This window comes from Lynx rufus, unplaced genomic scaffold (assembly GCF_022079265.1).
Source record: "Lynx rufus isolate CCGP_SWC_20201006 ecotype Redwood Valley unplaced genomic scaffold, mLynRuf1.p SCAF_9, whole genome shotgun sequence".
In the NCBI taxonomy this organism is placed as follows: Eukaryota; Metazoa; Chordata; class Mammalia; order Carnivora; family Felidae; genus Lynx; species Lynx rufus.
In genome coordinates, this window is record NW_025814897.1 from 61,670,055 (window position 1) to 61,690,507 (window position 20,453).

At 38.8% G+C, this 20,453-nt stretch overlaps 2 protein-coding genes across 2 annotated transcripts; one reads left to right on the forward strand and one right to left on the reverse strand.

The window, feature by feature from the left end:
• Positions 1-6,133: 6,133 nt before the first annotated feature.
• LOC124506356 (olfactory receptor 51V1-like) lies at positions 6,134-7,075 on the forward strand. Its single transcript, XM_047072406.1, has one exon. The coding sequence runs from the start codon at positions 6,134-6,136 to the stop codon at positions 7,073-7,075; it is 942 nt and encodes a 313-aa protein (XP_046928362.1).
• Positions 7,076-14,842: 7,767 nt separating this feature from the next.
• Positions 14,843-15,781, reverse strand: LOC124506163 (olfactory receptor 52A1-like). The gene has a single exon (XM_047072184.1). It carries the CDS (start codon positions 15,779-15,781, stop codon positions 14,843-14,845), a length of 939 nt encoding a protein of 312 aa, XP_046928140.1.
• Positions 15,782-20,453: the final 4,672 nt, after the last annotated feature.

Genomic DNA, 20,453 nt, shown 5'->3' on the forward strand with positions numbered 1-20,453 from the left:
CTGTCTGTTTAACCTAAAATGGTGTATTCCCTCTTCGTGGAGAACCACATCTGAATCCTGCCCTGGATCTGTTGGGTCTTCACAGAGAGAAAGGTTGAGGAATTGGTGTCATAAGCAGGGAAAGCAGGCATAGAGAATTTGAGGTATTTTCTCTAGGAGTCAGCACTTATGTTCATTCGGTAGATAACTTTCACATAGCCTGTTATCTCATACAGGACCAAACTGAGCAAAAGTGGTATATGTATATAATACAGAGTTCTTTCTTTTTTTTAATATGAAATTTATTGTCAAGTTGGTTTCCATACAACACCCAGTGCTCATCTCAACAGGTGCCCTCCTCAATGCCCATCATCTACCCGTCCCTCCCTCCCACCCCCCATCAACCCTCAGACAATTTTTAAGAGTCTCTTATGGTTTGGCTCCCTCCCTCTCTAACTTTTTTTCCTTCCCCTCCCCCATGGTCTTCTGTTAATTTTCTCAGGATCCACATAAGAGTGAAAACATATGGTGTCTGTCTTTCTCTGTATGACTTATTTCACTTAGCATAACACTCTCCAGTTCCATCCACGTTGCTACAAAGGGCCATATTTCATTCTTTCTCATTGCCAAGTAGTATTCCATTGTGTATATAAACCACAATTTCTTTATCCATTCATCAGTTGATGGACATTTAGGCTCCTTCCATTATTTGGCTCTTTTTGAATTCTTTCAATTAAAAAGTCACATTCACTATTGTTCACATCTGTTATCCAAGTACGTCTCCACACTTACGAATCTACTATTTCTACTATTTCTACTACTATTTCTATTTACTAAAACATTGAGGGTAGACAAAGGAAAAAGTGATCTTACATCAGTTTTGTCTTTTCTCAAGAAACTAGAGATTATGATAAATTTTGACTTCCCACATGTATATTAATCTTTCAGAGTATTTGTGAAAAGTAGTTACCCTTCACCTTCAGAGTGTGATTCAGTATATCTCTTCATATATCCTGTGATTCCATCTGTCTCTTCTATCTGGCAATCCTGTTCAAGTCTTAACTCAGTTGACAAAATTCAGGTATATTTGTTTCTCTGCTCCCACGAAAGCAGATCGTATCTTTGTAAGTGTTTGTATGAAGAAAGAGCTAGAGGGCTGTGATGTACATCAGAAAGGAGATTGGTATAAATGGACATCATGTCCCTAGGGATATTCTGTTCACATTTCAGAGAGAATGATCAAAACATCTATCATCTGACTGCAATCTGGAATTATCCATGGGGAGAGCATTTGTTCTATTTAACAAACACATATTTATTTGATGCTCTGAGCTGTTCAAACACTGTTTCATGAATTTTAAAAAATATTAGGGAAACTAATATAACACTGTACATTAGTTATACTTAAAAAATAGGTAATATCACACAAACCCTAAGTAGCAGGTGCTATATGAGCCATGCTTTATAGATGAATAAGTTGAGTTCAAGAGAGGTTAAGCAGTGTGGTAAAGACACACAGTAAGTGAATATTTGAACCTTTGCAAGCTGGCTCCAAGGCCAATGCTCTTAACTACTCTGCTCTGTTTTCAGTTTCACTGCAATCAACTTTCTCTGCCTGTTGCTTCTATGGCATGAGGGTTAAAGACTTCACGTGTTCTCTCTATTCTTTAAAAGGTTATTAAAACTATCTCATGTATCAGTTCTATTTGCTTTCAACAAGATCATCTGTGAGCCTAAGATACTCTATCATATTCCCTTTCTTCACAAACCAGCCTTTCAACTCTCATCAGCTACCACAGAGTGGACACTCTTGTTTCATCTGTTGCCCCAGAGACTTTTCAACGTTGGTGAGCAACTGCTTTCCGTCAATAGAAAACTTTCTCAATCAGTCTCTTCCCCAGCCACAGCTTTATTGAGATATAACTGACTTATAACATTGTATAAAGTTTGAGGTGTATAACATGTTGACTTGATACATTTACATGCTGCAAAATTATTACCACCATAACATCAGCTAACATCTCTGTCCTGTCTCATAATTATCATTTTTGTCTCTTGTGGTGAGACCATTTATGGTCTATTCTCTTAGCAACCTTCACCTATATGATACAGTATCATTAGCTATAATGGCCATGCTATACATTAGATACCCAGAAATTGTTAATTTTATAACTGGAAGTTTGTGCCCTTTGACAAATATGTCTCTATTTCTCTTACCCACCTGCCCCTGGGAACAACCACTCTACTCTGTTTTTGACTTCAACTTCAATAGATTCCACATATAAGATGTATTGTACAATATTTGCCTTTTTCTGTCTGACTTATTTCACTTAGTATTATGTTCTCAAGTTCTATCTAAGTTGTCACATGGCAGGATTTTCTTCTTTCTTATGGCTGAATAATATTTTATTATTAATATTTATTTATTTATTATAATATTATTTATACATATATCATTTTTTTTATTCATTCATTTGTAGACACACAGGTTATTTCCATGTTGTGGATCATGCTGTGATGGACATGGGGGGTGTATATATTGTAAATTCTCAGTTAAATTTATTCCTAAGTATTTTACTGTTTTATGCTATTGTAAATGGATTGCTTTCCTCACTTCTTTTTCAAATGTTTTGTTGTTAGTGTATAGATATACAACTGTTTTCTGTATGTTGATGTATATCCTGCAACTTTACTGAATTTTCTGATTAACTATAGCAGGGATTTTTTTGTTTTTTGTTTGTTTGTTTTTTGTTTCTTTGTTTTGGTGGAATCTTCAGGATTTTCTCTGTATAGGATCATATCTGCAAACAGAGATAGTTCTATTTCTTCTTTCTTATTTGGATGCCCTTTTTTTCTTGCCTGACTGCTCTGTCTAGGATTCTCAGTTTTGTAGAATAAAAGTGGGGAGCATTGACACACTTGTCTTATTCCTGATCTTTGATGAAAAACTCAACGTTTCACCATTGAATATGAAGTTGACCATGGGTTTGTTTTATATGGCCCTTATTATGTTGAGGTATGTTTCGTCGATACTCAATTTCTTGAGAATTTATACCATGCAAGGATAATGTACCTTGCTAAATTCTTTTTCCTGTATCTATTGAGATGATCACATCACTTTTTATTTTATTCCATTAATGTGGCATATCACATTTATTGATTGGCATAGGTTGACTCATCCTTACATCCCAGAGATAAATCCCACTTAATCATGATTTATGATCATTTTAATATACTATTGTGTTATGTGCTTTGTGTGTGCAGAGTGCTAATATATCACCTAGAATTTTGCATCTTCATTCATCAAGATTATTGGTCTCTAATTTTGTTTTCTTGTAGTGTCCTTATCTGGCTTTGGTATTAGGGTTATGTTGGCCTTGTAAAATGAGTTTGGATGTATTCCTTCCTCTTCAGTTTTTTTTGAAAGAGTTTGAGAAGTATTGGCATTAATTTACTTTAAATATTTATTGGGATTCCCCAGTGCAACCATCTGATCCTGGACTTTTCTGCGTGGAATGGTTTGGATTACTGATTACATTTCCTTACTCATTGTTAGTCTGTTCAAATTTTCTGTTTCTTAATGACTCAGTCTTTGTAAGTTTTATGTTTTTAGGCATTTATCCATTTCTTCTACATTATCCCATTTGTTGTTTCTGTGATATCAGTTGTAATGTCTCCTTACTCTTTTCTAATTTTATTTACTTGAGTCTTCTCTCTTTTTTTCATAGTAGCTAAAGTTTCGTAAATTCTTTTTATCTTTTCTAAAAAAACAACTCTTAGTTTTATTGATTATTTCCACATTTTTAAATCTCCATTTTATTTATTTCTAGTATGGCCATTGTTCTTTCTTTCTCTTTGCCATCTTTGGGCTTAGTTTGTTCTGTTTCTAATCCCTTGAGATGAAAAGTGAGGCTTTTTTTTTAATGTTTTGTTATTTATTTTTGAATAAGAGACAGAGAGAGACAGAGTGTGAGCTGGGGAGGGGCAGAGAGAGGGGGGAGACACAGATCTGAAGCGGGCTCCAGGCTCTGAGCTGTCAGAATGGAGCCAGACACAGGGCTTGAACTCACAAGCTCTGAGATCATGGCCTGAGCCAAAGTTAGATGCTTAACTTACTGAGCCCCCCAGAAAAGTGAGGGTTTTTATTTGAAATATTTCTTCTTTCTTAATGTTGGCATTTATGGCTATAGACTTCCCTCTTAAATCCCTTAAATTCCCTGCTTTTGAATCATTGCATATGAGTTTTTTATGTTTATTTATTTATTTGACAGAGAAAGAGAGAGAGAGAGAGCAAGAGAGCATCAGCACAAGTGGAGGAGCAGAGAGAGAGGGAGAAAGAGAATCCCAAGCAGGTCCAGCACTGTCAGCGCAGAGCCAGAGCAGGGCCCCATTCCATGAACCACGAGATCATGACCTGAGCTGAAATCAAAAGTTGGTGGCTCAACCAAATGAGCCACACAGATGCCCTTTATTGTCCCATTTAATTTTATTTTCAATTTTTAAATGTTTATTTACTTTTGAAAGAGAGAGAGAAAGAGCACAAGTAGATAGGGACAGAGAGAGAGAAGGAGATGCAGAATCTGAAATAGGCTCCAGGCTGTGAGCTGTCAGCACAGAGCCCAACACAGGGCTTGATCCCGAGAGCCATGAGATCATGACCTGAGCCAAAGTCAGATGCTTAACTGACTGAGCCACCCAGGCATCCCAATTGTCCCCATTTTAGATGCAAAAATTGATATAAGGTTAAGTATGTTGCCCAAGGACACAGTACTCACAGGAGTTGGAGAAGGGTTTTCAACCCAGAAAGTCTGGCTTTGTAAGCACATTATTTATCTCCGTAGTCTACTGCCTATGAAAAGATATAATCCTTAAGTAATTCTAGAAATTAAATTAATAACAGAAGTACTCTAATTCTGAGAGTTAAATAATGCTAAGATTCCTAGTACACAGTAAATGCAAAAAAAAAAATGCTCGGTAACATTACTGTTATGAAAATAGAGACTCTAATTCAAGCAGTTTAAAAGGATTATCAACTGTATACAAATCTGTTATGACTTACAAAACAACGTTTCATTTGCCAGCACACAAACTCTTTGAATACTGATGGCATGAGTTCAAATAAAAAGAGAAAAGTTATACTGAAATGAAGGGAAATAAAATGAAATTGTATGTCAATAAGAATAACCTGTCTTATATAGGATGTATCTGCCGTCCTTCAAAAAAACATGTAAAGACCAGTGAGGGAGGAGGCAAACTACTACATGTTTCTGGAACTGTCTGTCCAGTACTCATTTCAAAATCTCCCTGAATGAAGGAATTATTTTTATAAACTTGCACTTGTAAGAATATTCAAAATTTAGTGGAGTGGAACATCTGCTCTACAGATATTCCCATGGGTTTTCTCTCACTCTCCCAAAGAAGCACAGCCCCTATATGTTGCATCATTCACTCTCAGAACCTCCCAGGGTTTGGGATTTACTCCAGTGATTCCTAGACCTACATAAATCTTGCTTCTTCTGGAATATCCATGCCACCGTGACAAAGAGAAAAGAACCAGATCCATTTTCAAGATTGGCAAGACCATCTCAGCTGTGAGCGACAGTTATTCTTTATTAAGTCCATGAAATGTACAAGTACAAGTGGACAACATGACTGAGAGATGACTTCTATAAATGACTGAGTGTCTTATGTAATAGGCAGAGGTGAATCTTACACGCTACGGCAGTGAGTTGCAATTCATTTCACGAAGTTTTAAAGGCAAACACTCGAATGTGTTTTCCTTTTCTACTTGGTGTACTTAAACTTCATTATAATACCTTCACAAGCCGGGTATTTTCTCTGTTATTTGTAGTGTGTGAAGCACTGAGGTAGAAAGTGACAGTGAGATTATGGATATGGACACAATTCCTCTGATGGGGTCAGTGAACGAATAAGAAGGTTTCATATGGAGGCATAGTCTCTGTTTCAGAGCAAATGAAGCTTCTTATAGAATACAAGCATTGGTATTACGTGTAATGAGTTCTTGTGCTAAGTGCGATCATTCCTTTCACAGCTGTTACTTCAAACTTTATATTAAGGCAGTGGAGAACACATATGATTCTTAATAAGCTGTTTAGTATATTTTTTTCTGAGAGGTATCCATCTTTAGAGATCCATGTCTGTTCAACCTGATTCCAAAATCAGTAACTCCACCTTTCTCCTTACGGGTTTCCCTGGCCTGGAACGGGAATATCCTTGGCTCTCCATTCCTTTCTCCTGTATCTATGCTATGGTACTCTTAGGGAATTACCTGGTGTTGCATGTGATCCGGACGGAGCCCAGCCTGCATGAGCCCATGTTCTACTTCCTGGCCATGTTGGCCCTCACTGACCTGTGCATGGGGCTGTCCACAGTGCACACGGTGCTCGGGATCCTGTGGGGGATCAGCCAAGAGATTGGTCTCGATGCCTGCATTGCTCAAACCTTCTTTGTTCATGGTCTATCATGCATGGAGTCTGGAGTCCTTCTTGCCATGGCCTTTGATCGCTTTACTGCCATCTGCAATCCTCTGAGATATACATCCATCCTCACCAATATGAGAATCATCACCATTGGTGTGGCCATTTTAGGGAGGAGTTTCCTGTTCATTACCGCTCCCATTGTCCGCCTAAAGTTCTTCGATTACTGCCATCCTCATATCCTCTCCCATTCCTTCTGCCTGCACCAAGACTTACTTCGGCTTGCCTGCTCCGACATCCGCTTCAACAGCTTCTATGCGTTAGCCCTGGTGATCTGCACACTCTTTTTGGATTCGGTGCTCATTCTCATCTCCTACATCTCGATCCTGCATTCAGTCTTGACTATTGCATCCCGGGACGAGCGGCTCAAGTCCTTGAAGACCTGTGTCTCCCACATCTGTGCTGTTCTGGTTTTCTATATCCCAATTATTGGTTTGACGATGGTGCACCGCTTTGGAAAGCACCTCTCTCCTGTGGTCCACGTCCTCATGGGCAATATCTATATCCTTTTCCCACCCTTGATGAACCCTATCATCTACAGTGTCAAAACCCAACAAATACGTAGCAGGATCCAGAGATGGTTCACTAAACAAAACTGAGTACTAGAAGTTAGTGTGTTCTAAGGAAAGGAAGGTCGTATTTGCAAGAGGAATGACTGGTAATGATTTGTAGCAGAAATAATAAATGTATATGTAATGTTTAACAGATTAAAGGCATATTTATAGTCATTTCTTAATTTAGTTTTCCAGAGCCGGAGAAATAAGCAGAGAAAGTGTTACTGATCTCATTTCCTAATTTTAAAATTAAGTATAACGTTAACTACACCGACTTGTGTTCCCCAGTGTATCAGAGCACTTGCCTGGGTAGTTACTAAGTTTACGGTACCATCCGTGCTTTTTGAATTCTAGTTCAGCATGTGATTTTATTTTTCATAGAACTGGTATATCGGTACGTTTACTTGTATAGGACAAGTAGCCTTTACATATTATTTCCATGTGTCACAAGTTGACTCTGTGGAGTTTGTTGAGAAGGAAAATTTTACTCTATCCTTCAAGGTTCTTCTAAATTAGTCTAATAATTACATTGGCATGAGACAGATTAACAGGAGAAAAAAACAAAATATAATTAATGCACACAGAGGTCCATAGTAAAGTTAAGACCAAAGGAAATGACCAAGACATGAAGTTTTTATACATTTAGACAAACATCCACATGTGAGGAATTGACGGGACAAAGAAAACTTATGCTCAGGAGCTTCCATTAGTAAAGAATTCTAAATGTGGACTAGAATTTGGGCTGGGGTAATAAATCTGTAAAAATTATAAGATTTATTTACATAGGCTACTTTGGCCCTGATTCCCTATCTCTGATGATAAGGATGTCTCTTTACCTTTCGATGCAGAGAAGGTACCTTTCACATGGGAGATGTGCTTCCTGCTTTCTGGAGGCAAAGAATCAGCAGTCTTGCACTGGCTGTTTCTTAAATAAGTTTAATTCAGCATAATCTTTATGGTATTGTGGCATACTTCGGGGCAGCTTTCCCTAGGTTCCTACAAGATCATTCACACCTCTTCTACATATGTTTAAGCAAAAGTGCCTAGAAAGCCCATTCTGTCTCACCTAATAGAAGGCGGGATTGGTAGATTAGATTACACGGTTTAATGTAAAAGATTTGGTGAACAGTGACTGAATCAGCTATCGTATCTCTACATAGTCTACGATGTACCCCCAATTCTATATAGTTTACAATACTCATGAGAGTTGCCAATTGACTTTAATCTTGGTGTCAGTGTACATGAAATTTTAAACACAGATCAACCTCTTTATCTTTAAGGTAGGATGCGAAGGCACATATATATTAAGTAAAACATCAGTACCTAAACTGGGGATAGAATTATGGTTGTGAGAATCTTTTGAATGTATATCCCATTTTTTTATAATGTTTGTATTTATTTTTGAGATAGAGCGAGACAGAGTATTGAGTGTGGGAAGGGTAGAGGAGAGGGAGACACAGAATCCGAAGCAGGCTCCAGGCTCCAAGCTGTCAGCTTGGACATAATGTCTTTGGGCTTCCAGAAGCAAATGAAAGAAGCTTCTCAGTTAGTGGTACTCTTCTCCTCTACTCTTGTTTTTATAAAGTTATCATAGTGGGTCTCTGATTTTGTCAGAACTCTAAGATCATATCATCCTTCTTATTTATATTATGGAAGGAAAAAGATCCACAGATACACATTATTGTTTTCAGAAAGGACATCCAGGAGTAGTGTAGCAATATAAGAAGTTATGTAGAAGGCAAGTCATTTGCATTACAACCAGCCAGATCACGTGGGTAACAGAGTAACTGCTGATCTCTCTGTTATGTCCCTCTGCACCTGGGGATACAATAATTATACATGTTAAACTTGCTTGGAAATGGCATTTCAAGCAGAGTTTGATGAATCTCCATATTCCACAACCAACTACCTGATAACATTCTGTTATTTTCCATTGTGTCTAGGTCTGGAACTGACACTTTGGATCAACAAATCTGACTCTGACAAGTACATTAGTAGATAAATCTCCATAAGTTTTGTATTTTTAAGGTGTTTTTATTTAATAGAGAGAGACACAGTTCACAGGAGGGACAAAGAGAAGGGAGAGAGAGAATCCGCACCATCAGCACACAACCTGACATGAGGCTTGAACTCACCAACCCCAAGATCTTGACCTGACCTGAAATCAAGAATGGCACGCTCAACTGAGACACCCAGGAGCCTCTTTTTCTGTTTATTTCTCATTTTATTTATTTACTTTTTTTAGTAAAAAAACTCCCTATGAAAGAGAACAGAGAAACTGGTGACACCCAGGAGCACAATATATTCATCTATCTATATCATTTGTATCTACATAAGACTGGATGTCTCTCTTTTCTTTGTTTTTTTTTCCAATAACAATTTTACTTTTTTAATTTAAAATCTATGCTTGTTAACATGTAGTGTAATAAGGGTTTCAGGAGTAGAATTTAGTGATTCTTTGCTTAAAAATAGTACCCAGTACTCATCCCAACAAGTGCCCTCCTTAATGCCCATCACCCATTTAACCCATCCCCCACCCACCACCCTTCCAGTAAACCTCAGAGTGTTCTTTACACCCAGGAGGCTCTTATGGTTTGTCCTCTTCCGTTTTTATCTTATTTTTCCTTCCCTTCCCCAGATGTCCTTTCAAAAGAAAGTAAAGGAACCGCTTTGAAAAGATCATCCAACCCCATGCACTTTTGGTGAGTCTGGGTGAAAATTTCATGCCATTTTTACATGCCTCAAAAAACTCTATTTTATTTTGCCCACATACTAACAATTGAATTCCTGAAAATTAGTGGTGCTCTTAAAATCGCTGACATTTTAGAATACCCATATCTGAATACCTAGATGGAAGGAATCTCTAGAAAACATGGAAACTCAGAGGCGACAATGTATAGAGGCAAGAGGACTCAATCTTGCTGATAACAAAGAGTGGGGAAATGGGTCCATGGGTAATTCATGGACTAGAGGCTAGGTTCTTGGGCTTAAACTGCTCACAGCTGCCAGTAACATGAGATTTGGCCAATGTAAGCTCATTAATTCTTAATGAAATATATGTCACTTGAACATTTGAATTTTTCATGAGCTCAGGCATGAGAAATGAGTCGAAAATAAAGGGGTGAAAGGACACGTTTCCCAACAGGAGTCTAATATGGAAGTAGGAATGGAAGATAGGGAGCAGACTTGGGATACCAGAAATGATGGAGGAGAGGGCTCAACTAAAGAACATTTAATCACCTCGATTCACTGATGACTGACTTTTCTGAAAACTGGGCTCTTAGTCTAGTTCAGATACATTTGTATCTGAAAAGATCATTGCTTTTTAAAAATCACATATCTTAAATTAGAAAGCCTCAAGCTACATTAGAAAGTTTCTATTTGGTGAAAACAGGGTTCAGTTGTTTCATTCTTTCCTAGTTGGTCCAACATTGCTGCTTTCTGTCAGGAAGCCCATGATCATTTAATCATATACTTATTGTCACCAAAAATGCCAGTAATGCAGGAAGAGCTGTGGTTTATCTGGCTAAACCTCAAATGAAGGAACCGACTCAACAGGTCCATTCTAGAAGCAAGTCTATATCAGCTGATGCATATTTAGAATAGACTAGTTAGTCAACTAAGACATGATTTCCAAAGCTTTGCTCACCAATGTTTAATCCTAGAGATTTCCTCGATCATGGATTCGTTTATTCATTTCTTGTTTCTAAAGTGAATCAGAATTAGAAGAGAAATCCTTTAGTACCATTCACATTGTGTGGCATATTTAACAGTAAGGAGCTGATGTGGCAGCATTACCTGACAGGTACAGGTGGTGGGAAGGCAGGTGGGAGAGGACCTAAGTGAGTACAGGGCAGGGGGGCTGGAGTGGTTATCACTGGAAAAGCTGGTAGTGAAACATTATTGGGTGAACTTGGGGAAAGGGACTTCATGCTTTGTTGTTGGGGGCCAGTTGTGTTTTTACAAGACACCTGAAAACCGTGGTCTGTCTTCATAACACCATCACTCATCACTCATCACTCACCTGTCATTCACTCTTTTTCCTCCTGAGACTCTCATCTCATTCACTTGTGCTTATGCTGGCAGCATCTCTTTCTTCTGTCTGCACCTCTAGAACAGCCCGCTGTATATATCATGAACTCTTATCCATTTGCTGCTCAGCCATCTGCCAAACTGTGCACATCTCTGGAATAGACTTTCCTCTCTTCTGTCCCTGCAAAACAGACTTGCACGCTCTTTTGTAAATGTGTCTGAGCTCCTGTTGGTGGAATCACACTCCAACAAAACTCACAGGAAGGTCTATAATTTTCTAGACACAGCATAACTTTATTAAGCTTGAATTGGCAAGTATAACGTTCCCCAGTGTACATGGAGAAGGAGGAGGTCTGAATATGAGATTTCCTAGCCACTAACCCAAGCCCCCAGGGACCCAACAGCTCATAATGAAGCCCTCTTTTGTCCATCCGCATCTAATGTCTCTGAAGCCATTTCTGCAACTTGCAGAATCCCCTTGGTCTCTTCATTTCTTTTTCCCCACCGGGGAGATGTAGAGAAATTAATATATACAATCTGTATTTTTTGACATTCCTTACAAAATAAAAAGATTTTTGTAAAAATTAAGTAATTAAATTTACTTTTGTCAGTTTCTTTCTGCTGTCCTCATTTGGAAAAAGATCGAAAGGACACTTAAATGTACTTAAATGTATGTTCCTGTGCCAATGAGTTGCATATAAATAAGTATTCTGTGACCTTTCTTTCACTGAGACACTTCTGGAGACAAAATCTGTATCCACAATGGCTCTCTATCACACATTTAACACTCATTCTCTTGTAGTATCATTCTTTAGATCTTTATTTTATTGAAGCTTTGTAAATTGAGTAGTATTCTCACAATGACCAGTTATGATGGACATTTCCACATTCCCCTGATTAGTAGACTTTCATTACAGAAGCCTACACATCTGATTGTTATTATTATTATTGTCAATTGTAAATGGTACATAATTATATATAATTACATGAAAATTTTTTTGGAAATATGCCTTGTCACTTTTTATGTAAATATTTACAATATAGTCTTTGTTTCCTTGCCCCCCGATAACCCAAACTATTTATTTGCATAAATGTTTGCTGAACTCTAGAACATTAAAATTGCCTCCGATGTTTTTTTACTTTTATTTCAAAGAAATTGTTATTAAAGCACCACAACCCCTATTGGTAATCCAAGCAAATCCTATCTGATAAATACTGACATTTCTTTTTTTTTCATATGAAATTTGTTGTCAAGTTGGTTTCCATACAACACCCAGTGCTCATCCCAACAGGTGCCCTCCTCAATGCCCATCACCCACCCTTCCCTCCCTCCCCCCCATCAACTCTCAGTTTATTCTCAGTTTTTAAGAGTCTCTTATGGTTTGCCTCCCTCCCTCTCTAACTTTTTTTTTTCCCTTCCCCTCCCCCATGGTCTTCTGTTAACTTTCTCAGGATCCACATAAGAGTGAAAACATATGGTATCTCTCTTTCTCTCTATGACTTATTTCGCTTAGCATAACACTCTCCAGTTCCATCCACGTTGCTACAAAAGGCCATATTTCATTCATTCTCATTGCCAAGTAGTATTCCATTGTGTACATAAACCACAATTTCTTTATCCATTCATTAGTTGATGGACATTTGGGCTTTTTCCATAATAAACACTGACATTTAAAACAGCCTCCAAGGATGCCTCAGGATAGCCTCTGGATTTACAAAGTGATCAAATTCAGTATTCATTCATAAGGCCCAGTCCATAAAACAAGCCAGAGTACCTACATCCATGTGACATGCAGTCTAATATTGCTTATATATATAGTATTTTAAGTGTCCTAAATCAAAGAATGGACATCTGCACACATGTGAATATTTTCCATGCTCTTTTTAAAGTGATCCATGAGCTCAGGTTTTCAGGAACAGCCCACAAGCCTTAAGTTCTCAAGTCATTAATTTGGACAGAACATTTCATGTGTTCATTAGTACAATAACCTTGAGTGATTCAAAAGCATGATGTTTTAAGCCCACTGAGAAGATACGCTGCCATGTGTCAAATAGATACACACATTCACACACGTGCACATTTTTGGAGTGAAAACTGGCCAGTGACATATGATAGCTTTCAGAATAAAGTTCAAAAATTCCGCATAGTGTCCATAACCATTCTTGATATTTGTAGTTTTCTTGTCTCTACAAGTTATGCATTACATGTAGAAAAACTGTGCCATTTCTTGATTTTCTATTTAAGCTCCAAGACCATCTACCTGGCATGGTATGTCCTTACCTACCAGCAATTCATCTGTCATTCCTTAAGACTCCCTATAGGGAAAAACTAATACCACATGATTTCAAGCATATGTAGAATTTAAGAAACAAAACAAACAAGCAAAGGGAAATAAATAAGAGACAGAGAAAGAAAGGACTCTTAACTGTAGAGAACACATTGATGGTTACCAGCAGGGAGGTGGGTGGAGGGATGGGTTATATTGGTGGCGGGGATTAAGAAGTCCACTTGTCATGATGAACACAAGGTGTTGTATGGAAGTGTGGAATCATTATATTACACATCTGAAACTAATATAACATTGTGTGTTAACTAACTGGAATTAACAAAAAACTTAAAAGAGGAATCAGACTTTGTAATTAAAAACCAAAGAAAATAAGAATAATTCTACAGATGCTGCTTTCCTTTGGATTTCAATCCTTCACTCTCCTGGCTAACCCCACATTCCAGAAGTACCTCTATTACTTCTTTCATTTTCATTCCCCTGTCTCTCTCTTTCTCCCAGTAATATTAAGCTATAATGGCTATAAACCCAAAACACATAAACACTGTCAATTTGTCATTATGCTTCTATTCTTGAGTATAGCATTTATAATATTGTAGGGTTTTGATAACACTTGAGAAATTAATAAAGGCATAAATGGTGAGTGTGCATAAAAAGCCCTGAATTGTAAAATAGAATGCTGGATTGTTCATAATGTTTAAACCTTAATGCCCTGAATGACACTGGAAATGTTGAAGTTTGAGGACTATGTGTCTTTAGATTGCATACAGTTTTTTGTTTCTTTGGGGTTTTTGTTTGAATAAAAACAAAATGCTTCCTCTCATTAATTTTATTTCTTAAGTTTATTTATTTATTTTAAAAGAGGGAAAGGAAGTGCACAAGTTGGCAGGGGCGGAGAGAGAGAAGGTGAGAGAGAATCTCAAGCTGGCTTTGTGCTCTCAGCAAAGAACCCAGTGCAGGGCTTGAACTCATGAACCAGGAGATCATGACCAGATCCAAAGTTGGACACTTAATCAACTGAGCCATCCAGGAACCCCTCCTCTCATTTACTTTAAAGATGATGAGGATGATCCAGACACAAATAGAATCAACAATGTGATTTCATCAAGTACCTGGACAATCCAAGACAATGAGTCTTGGGTGCTTGGAAATTCATTGAGAAATAGATATTTATGGATCGTTGTGGAGAAGAATACTTAAAGGAGAAAATTCAATCAGGAACTGCAAAATAAGAAAAAAAATGGAAATGATACATATTCACTATTGCTGTTTCTACCATTCCCAACTCATTACCTACTAGGATTTAAATGGCACTGACTGATAGATGTCATGGGCTGTGATGTGAAAACTGACTAAAATGCAGGCAAATTTCACAAAACAATTAAGGAGACAAGTCAAACATCATGAATAATATGCATTTTTCTGTTTTATTCTGTTTTGAGAGATTGTTATTTTGCATAAAGGAGAAGGTTGAAGACGTTAATCACAGTGCATCTTATGAATACAACATCTTTACCAGGTGAATGCGGATCTGCGTGGTCTTGGCACCATAGACAAGTGGATTGAGAAATGGGGGGACCAGCAAGTAGAGGCTAGAAAAGAGGATGTGGATATAAGGGGGAACATGAGCACCAAACCTATGCGTGAAGAAGGAGAAGAAGGCAAGGATGTAGAGCTGGAGAAAGACACAGATGTGAGCGATGCACGTATTGAATGCTTTCAACCGAGCCTCCTTCTGGGGCAAATGAAAAACGGTGATAAATACCTGTATGTAGGACAAAGTGATGAATATGAGGTCAAACCCTGCAACGGTGAATGCCACAAACAAGCCATAAATTTTGTTGACCTGTACATTTTCTGCAGCTAGTTTCACAATGGCCATATGCTCACAGTAGCAGTGGGAGATGATGGTTGTATGGTAAAACTGAAACCGGCATTTTATCAGTACTAAAGATGGGGCTACAAGAAGGGCAGCCCTGAGTGTTACCACAGCCGCTATTTGGGTGACTAGGCGGTGGGTGAAGATGGCAGCATGTCTTAGTGGATAACAGATGGCCACATAACGGTCCAGAGCCATGGCCAACAGGATGCCTGACTCTATGCACTGAAATGTGTGGATGAGCCCCATTTGAAGCAAGCAAGAATCAAAATAAATCTCTGGTACATGAAACCAGAAGATTCCAAGCATCTTGGGCACAATGCTCGTGCCAAGTACAATATCTGTGACTCCCAGCATGCCTAGAAAAATGTACATGGGCTCATGGAGGCTGTGTTCTGACCTGAGGGTGATCAGAAGCAAGGAGTTTCCAATCATAGCAATGAGATACATGATGCAGAATGGAATCCCAATCCAGCACTGCACAGTCTCTAGGCCTGGGATCCCTATCAGCGTCAACACAGAAGGCCTGACGACTGTGATGTTGGAAACGGACATAATGTCCTCAGGCCTCCAGATGAAAATGAAAGAAGGTTCTCAGTCAGTGGCACTCTTCTACTCCTGTTTTAATTCAAAATCATCATAGTGAGTCTCTGTGATTTTGGAAGAACTCTAAGATCTTCTCATTCATCTCGTTTATATTATCAAAGGAAAAAGATCCATAGATACACATCACTGTTTTCAAGAGGGACATCCATAAGTAGTGTACCACAGTAAGAAGTTATGTACAAGGCAGGGCAACTGCATTAGAACCACCCAGATGACGTGGATAAAGGAATAATTTGCTGATCTTTCTGTTATGTCCTTCTGGACCTGCGGATAAAATAAATATACTTGTTTATTTGCTTGGATATTGCACTTTAATCAGATTTTAATAAATCTCTCCCTATCCCACATTTCAGCTGACCTTAGTGTTCTAATTATTTTCCCCAAACCCTCTGAGTCAGAAAATGTCAGTTTGGACAATCACATAATCAGACTCTAACCAGTGTTTTGGTTTAAAAGGCTTCCTATGAAAGAGAAGTGAGATAGACATAGCTTCATCCATGAACATAATATATTTAGATACCTGCATCTATGTATTATATATTTATGTAGGACTGGATGTCCTTTTAAAAAAATGTGAAATAGAGCTTGAGAAAAGATGATCAAATCCATGTAATTTTAATCTAAATCAAAGTTCCATGCTGATTTTTACATTATAAGTAAAACTTTATTTTATTTTCCCTATTAAGTAATAGCAGAATTCTTTGACATGAGTTGTACACATAAAATAATGCAAATTCTGAAATAAACACTACAGAATGATTAGAAGGGAGGAATATCTAGAAGGCAAAGAAATCTAGAGAAACAAAGCATAGGCAAGAGGACTCATTCTTGCTGACTAGGGGATATAGGTGAACGGGTAACTTAGCCAGAATAAAGGTTAGTTTCTGGGGTTGAAAGTGCTCAGGGTTACCATCACCAAAAGATCGGCAAGTTTAGGCTCACTGATTCTTAATAATATACAGACCATTTGATTGCTTCACTCATATTGTGATCTCAAGCCTAAAAAATGAATAAAAATAAAGGGGTGAAAAGACAGTCTCCTTAAGAGGAGTCCAAGATAGAAGTAGAAATGGAAGACAGAAGGCAGACCTTGGGGTTCCAGAAATGATGCAGGAGAGAGGGCGCTGTAGAGCAACTAAGGAAACTTCAGTTGCTTCAATTCCCTGATAACTGAATTTCCTCAAAACTTGGGTTCTTAGTCCCTGTATGAAAGTTCTTTCCCGATAAAGATAATTGCTTTTGAGAATTGCATATGTAAAATCATGAAATTCTCAAGTTATACAATAGAAAAATATCTGCTGGGTGCATGGGTGGCTCAGTCAGTTAAGTATCCCATTCTGTGTTGTTGTTTTTAATGTTTATTTATTTTGAGAGAGAGAATGCAAGCAGGGGAGCGGGGAGTGGGGGGTGGGTGCAGAAGATCTACTCACAGCAGAGAGCTCCATGCAGGGCTCCAGCTCCTGAGCTGTGAGGTCATGACCTTAGCTGAGGTCTGAGGCTTAAGGGACTGCAACTGCACCACTCAGGTGCCCCACACTTTCAACTTTTCATCTTGGCTCAGGTCATGATCTCATGGTTAAGAGACTGAGCTCCTAAACAGGCTGTGCATTCTCTCTCCTCTCTCTGCTCCTTATCATGCTCCTCTCTAAACAAACAAACAACCATTTAAGCAAAAATAGTTGCTATCCTGTATAAAACAACGTTTAGTTATTTCATTCATTCCTACTGTCTCCAACACTGTTGCATTATGTCAGCAAGCCCATGGTCATCTAAACATATACTGAATGTTAGGGCCACCGGGGTGGCTCAGCAGGTAAAGCAACTGACTTTGGGTTCAGGTCATGATCTTGTGGTTCATGAGTTCAAGCCCTGTGTTGGGCTCTGTTCTGATACCTTGGAGGCTGGAGCCTGTTACAGATTCTCTCTCTCTCTCTCTCTCTCTCTCTCTCTCTGTCTCTCTCCCCCACTGCTCATGCATGCTCTCTCTCTCTCTCTCTCTCTCACACACACACACACACACACACACACATAAAGTAAACATTAAAAAAAATTTAGGGGTGCCTGGCTGGCTCAGTCGGTTGAGCATTCGACTTCAGCTCTGGTCATGATCTCACAGCTCGTGAGTTCAAACCCCGTGTTGGGCTCTGTGCTGACAGCTTGGCGCCTGGAGCCTGCTTCCGATTCTGTGTCCCCCTCTCTCTGCCCCTAACCCACTCGTATTCTGTCTCTGTGTCTCTCAAAACTAAATATTAAAAAAAAATATTTTTAAAAATTTAAACATATGCCATATGCCAAGAGTCACCAATATACCAGTAATTCAGCAACAGCTGTGGTTTAAGCTGCCAAAACTCTAGAGAAGAATCATAGTCAGAGGGACCACTTATGAAGACAGGCTGTATCACCTGACATGTATTTATGATAGACTAGTCAGTCAGCAAAGTCCTTGATTTCCAAAGCATAGAAATCCTTTAGAAATGATCACCTTGTCTGACTTATTCAAGAGTTATAAGCTGACATAGGAGCATTACCTGACAGGTGCAGACGGTGGGAAGGCAGGTGGGAGAGGATCTGCATGATTACAGAGCGGGGGGGGGGGGGGTGAGTGGTTATCATTGGAAAAGCTGGAAATGAAACATTATGGGGTGAATTTGGCCAGAGTGAGACTTCCTTGCCCTTTCCTGTTGGGAGCCAGTTCTGCTCTTACCAGACTCTTGAAGACCAAGGTCAGTCTTCATAATATAATTACTCAGGACTCACTTGTCATCCGCTCTTTCTCCTCCTGAGATTCTCATCTCATTCACTTCCATCTCATGCTGGCCATGCCTCTTCTTTCTATCTGCACCCTCTATAACAGCCCTCTTCAATGTCATGAACTCTGAGCCATTTGCTGCTGGGCTATCTGCCAATACGTGGGAAGTATCTCTGTGAGAGCCTTTCTTGGTTTTCTTCTGTTGCTGCAGAACAGACATGCTCCCTGTTCTGTCAGTTTATCTGAGATCATGTTGATGGGTTCATCTCCACGAAAACTCCCAGCAAGGTTTGTATCATGCTGAGGCAGCAGCATAAATTTATTGAACTCAAACTGTAGAGGAAAGCCCCTGACCACCACTTGTAATGTTCCCCAGTGAATGTGAGAAGGACCCGGTCTGAACACGGACTGAGAGATTTCCTAGCCAGTAGCCCAAGCCACAGGAGGCCCAGCAGCTCATAATTAAGCCCCCTTGGGTCCAATCACATCTCATGTCTCTGAAATCATTTCTAAAACTTGCAGAATCTCCTTGCTCTCCTCTTTTCGCTTTCCCACGGGGTAAATGCAGAGAAATTAAAGTACACATGTTGTATTTTTTAAGAGTTCAGTTCCTTTCCTGCTGTCCTCCTTTGGAAAAAGATCTAAAGCACCTTTAAATGTAGGCATGTTTCTATGTCATGAATTCTATAAGTATCCTTTTGACCCATCTTTCACTTAAGCACTTCTGGAAAGAAAAGTCTGTATCCACCAGGGCTTTCTATCACATATTTCCCTCTAATTCTCTTGCAGTCTCCTTCCTCAGATTTTTATTTTATTGAAGCTATTTTTGTAAATTCAGTGATTTTCTCAGAATGACCAGTTATGATGGACATTTCTAAATCCTTCCATACTGAGCCGTGAATCAGTTGTTGCATATTGGACTGAACTTCTCCATCCCTCCTTTTCATAAATTTCTTCACTTTTCTTGCACTTTTCCTTCGGATTGCAGGTGTTTTATGCCTCATAGATGTGAGGGAATCATGCCCTTCTGAACTTGATGCAAATAAAAAGAAGATATGATATATGCTTTCAAATTTTTAGAAATGTGGGGAGAATAATTAGCATATCTTTAATCATGAGAACAAATGATGAGTTCTAAAAAAAACAAACTTACATACATTGTATCTTTCTCCTTGATATGATTTACCTGTTTTCCATAACTTTCTTATGTGTTGCTCACCTTAAGAGGTACTTAAAGTAATGTTGAGATGTTGGCAAATTTAGGAAGAATACCTTCAGTATGATGGAGGAAGATATTCATAATGGATTGCAGGGAGAAAAAGAGATGGAGGTCAAAGGGCAAGGGGGCCTTGCATGCTCTTTCCACAATTCTCTCTGTAAAGGAGACTGATAACATGGTATTGAGTCATGTTGACTGCAATTGATTCAGAGGTCAAACTGTCACATGTTGCCTAACAATAGCTCATTGTTAAGTCATCAAGAAAATTTAGACTATTTTATATTTTGTTTCCTTTTTCTTCCTCTCTTCTACTGACTTTACCTCGATAGATATACTTTCCTTTTTCCTACAGTTGTAAGGGTTGTGGGGGGTAGGCTAATGAATCATCTTTAAAGGATCATCATTTGAAAATGTTCTGGTTGGGGGTGCCTGGTTGGCTCAGTCTATTAAGTGTCCATCTTCAGTTCAGGTCATGATCCAGTTCCTGGGTTCGAGCCCTGAGTCGGGCTCTGTCTTGACAGCTCAGAGCCTGGAGCCTGCTTTAGAGTCTGTGTCTCCCTCTCCCTGCCCCTCCCCCACTCTTTCTCTCCCTCTAGCTCTTGCTCTCTTGCTCTCACTCTCACTGTCAAAAATAAATAAACATTAAATTTTTT

Excerpts from the sequence above, each read along its gene's own strand:
- LOC124506163 (XM_047072184.1), bottom strand. The coding sequence starts at position 15,781 with ATGTCCGTTTCCAACATCACAGTCGTCAGGCCTTCTGTGTTGACGCTG.
- LOC124506356 (XM_047072406.1), top strand. The coding sequence starts at position 6,134 with ATGTCTGTTCAACCTGATTCCAAAATCAGTAACTCCACCTTTCTCCTT.